Source organism: Malania oleifera, chromosome 5 (assembly GCF_029873635.1).
Source record: "Malania oleifera isolate guangnan ecotype guangnan chromosome 5, ASM2987363v1, whole genome shotgun sequence".
NCBI lineage: Eukaryota > Viridiplantae > Streptophyta > Magnoliopsida > Santalales > Ximeniaceae > Malania > Malania oleifera.
In genome coordinates, this window is record NC_080421.1 from 33022963 (window position 1) to 33025384 (window position 2422).

Genomic DNA, 2422 nt, shown 5'->3' on the forward strand with positions numbered 1-2422 from the left:
TCATATGATCATATAAATTTAAATTTAATTTAAAAATGTATAATATGAATAATTTAATCTAAAAATATATTTGTGGATATTAAAATTTACGGCTGTGAAAATAATCAAAAATCATAAAATCTAGTTTTTAGTTTTTGACAAATAATTAAAAATCAATAATAAAAAAAATGATAATAGAAATACATGTATTTTTCATTGTAAAGGGCAAAAAAGAAAAGAAAAGAAAGCAATGAGACCCTAAAAGTGGGTGTTTTATGATTTTGCAATTGTTTTTATTGAAAACACAGACGCAAATATTTTATCGTCTCTCGCGTTTCCTATAACCAATTTATGCCGCTGGGCGCAATACCACAGAATCCTCGCGACTAGCACACACACACATGTGCAAGCTCCCGGCGGGCAGGGTAAGGCTTCACTCGCGCCTTAATCTTTCGGCGGCAGAAGAACAATCTTCGACCCTTTTCTTTAGGTCAATCGAACCAGATAATTGCATCTCTCAGATCAACCGATGTCGCACCCTCACCGCCCTCAAGTCCGTTCACGCCTCCATGCTTCGATGCCACCTTCACCTCAACCTCTTCTTTTCCACCAACCTTCTCTCCCACTATGCCTCTCTCGGTTCCATTACCCACGCCCATGCCGTTTTTTGTACCTCCTCCTCTTCCGACCCTTTCCTGTGGAATGCCATGATCCAAGCTTTCTCCGATAACGCCCATTACGACCGTTGCCTCTCCCTTTATCGCCGGATGCGGGATTCGGGCGTCCCACCTGATAATTTCACTTTTCCGTTCGTTCTAAAGGCGTGCAGTTTTTTTCGAGCTTTTCCTTTCGGGATTCAGGTCCATGGGGATGTGGTCTCTTTTGGGTGTGAATCCAATGGTTTTGTTTGCAACTCCCTCGTAGCTATGTACGGTAAGTGCGAGCGGATGGAGATGGCCCGGCAGCTGTTCGACGAAATGCCTGAGAGAAATGTAGTCTCATGGAGCTCAATCATGGGCGCGTGCGCACAAAACGGGTATTTCGAGGATGGGCTGTTTCTGTTCTCGCGGATGTTGGATGAGAAGCTCAGACCCAGCAGGGTTGCCGTCTTGTCTGCAATGGCTTGTGTGGGTAAAGAAAATCAGGCCGATCACATCTGTGGAGTTGTAAGAGGCCACGGGCTTGATTCGGATCAATCTGTCCAAAATGCAGCCATGCGGATGTACACCCGGTGCGGAAGAATTGATGTGGCTCGAAGACTTTTTGATGAGATACCTATTAAGGATTTGATGTCTTGGACCTCCATGATTGAAGCTTATGCGCAAGCCGCTCTGCCCTGGGAAGCCTTGGAGCTCTTCGAGCAGATGAGGTTGCAAGGAATTGTCCCTGATTCTGTGACTCTTCTAAGCGTGATCCGTGCTTGCTCAAGTTTAGCATCTTACCTGCAGGCACGTCTCATTCATGGTTATGTAACTCGGTGCTTTTCAAAAAATCGAATTGCACTTGAAACTGCCATAATTGATCTTTATGTCAAATGTGGAAGCTTAGAATATGCTAGGAAAGTTTTTGATTTAATGCATACAAAAAATTTAATCTCATGGAGCACCATAATTTCAGGGTACGGGATGCACGGCTGTGGGAGAGAAGCCCTCCTTCTCTTTGACCAGATGAAAGCTTCAATAAAGCCAGACCACATCACATTTGTGTCAGTATTGTCAGCCTGCAGTCATAGTGGGTTAATATCCGAAGGGTGGACCTGCTTCAACTCCATGAGTAGAGATTTTGAGCTCACGCCCAGACCTGAACATTATGCATGCATGGTTGATCTCTTAGGCAGAGCCGGGAAACTGATGGAAGCTCAAGCCTTTATTGAGAGAATGCCAATAGCACCTGACATCGGAGTCTGGGGAGCACTACTTGGAGCATGTAGAGTTCATTTAAACGTGGAACTTGCTGAAATGGCTGCAAAATCCTTAATCAGTTTAGATGCACATAATCCTGGTCGATACGTTCTTTTGTCCAACATTTATGCATCATCAGGCAAAAGAAAGGAAGCAAACTGGATAAGAATACTAATGAAATGCAGAGGGGTGAGGAAAACTGCTGGCCACACTATCATAGAGATTAAGAACAAGCTCTATACATTTGTCGCAGGTGAGAAGTCAAACCCTCAGGCAGATTTAATCCATATGGAGTTGGAGAAAATGATGGATAGGATACAACAAGATGGGCATGTGCCAGATTTGAACTTTGTATTGCATGATGTAGAGTAGGAGGTAAAGGAGAAAATGTTGTGTGCCCATAGGGAGAAGCTAGGCTATTCTTTTTGGGCTTTTAAATTCTGGCCGGAGTGTGTGATTCAAATAAGGAATGGAGTGGGATAAGAAAAATGGAATGGATGGTGGAATGGAATGACAATTCACATTCCACTATTTGGTGACAA

General features: G+C 43.4%; 1 protein-coding gene across 1 annotated transcript; it reads left to right on the forward strand.

The window, feature by feature from the left end:
* Positions 1-274: 274 nt before the first annotated feature.
* Positions 275-2422, forward strand: LOC131155381 (pentatricopeptide repeat-containing protein At3g12770-like). Its single transcript, XM_058108462.1, has one exon. It carries the CDS (start codon positions 381-383, stop codon positions 2250-2252), a length of 1872 nt encoding a protein of 623 aa, XP_057964445.1. The 5' UTR covers positions 275-380; the 3' UTR covers positions 2253-2422.

Excerpts from the sequence above, each read along its gene's own strand:
- LOC131155381 (XM_058108462.1), top strand. The coding sequence starts at position 381 with ATGTGCAAGCTCCCGGCGGGCAGGGTAAGGCTTCACTCGCGCCTTAAT.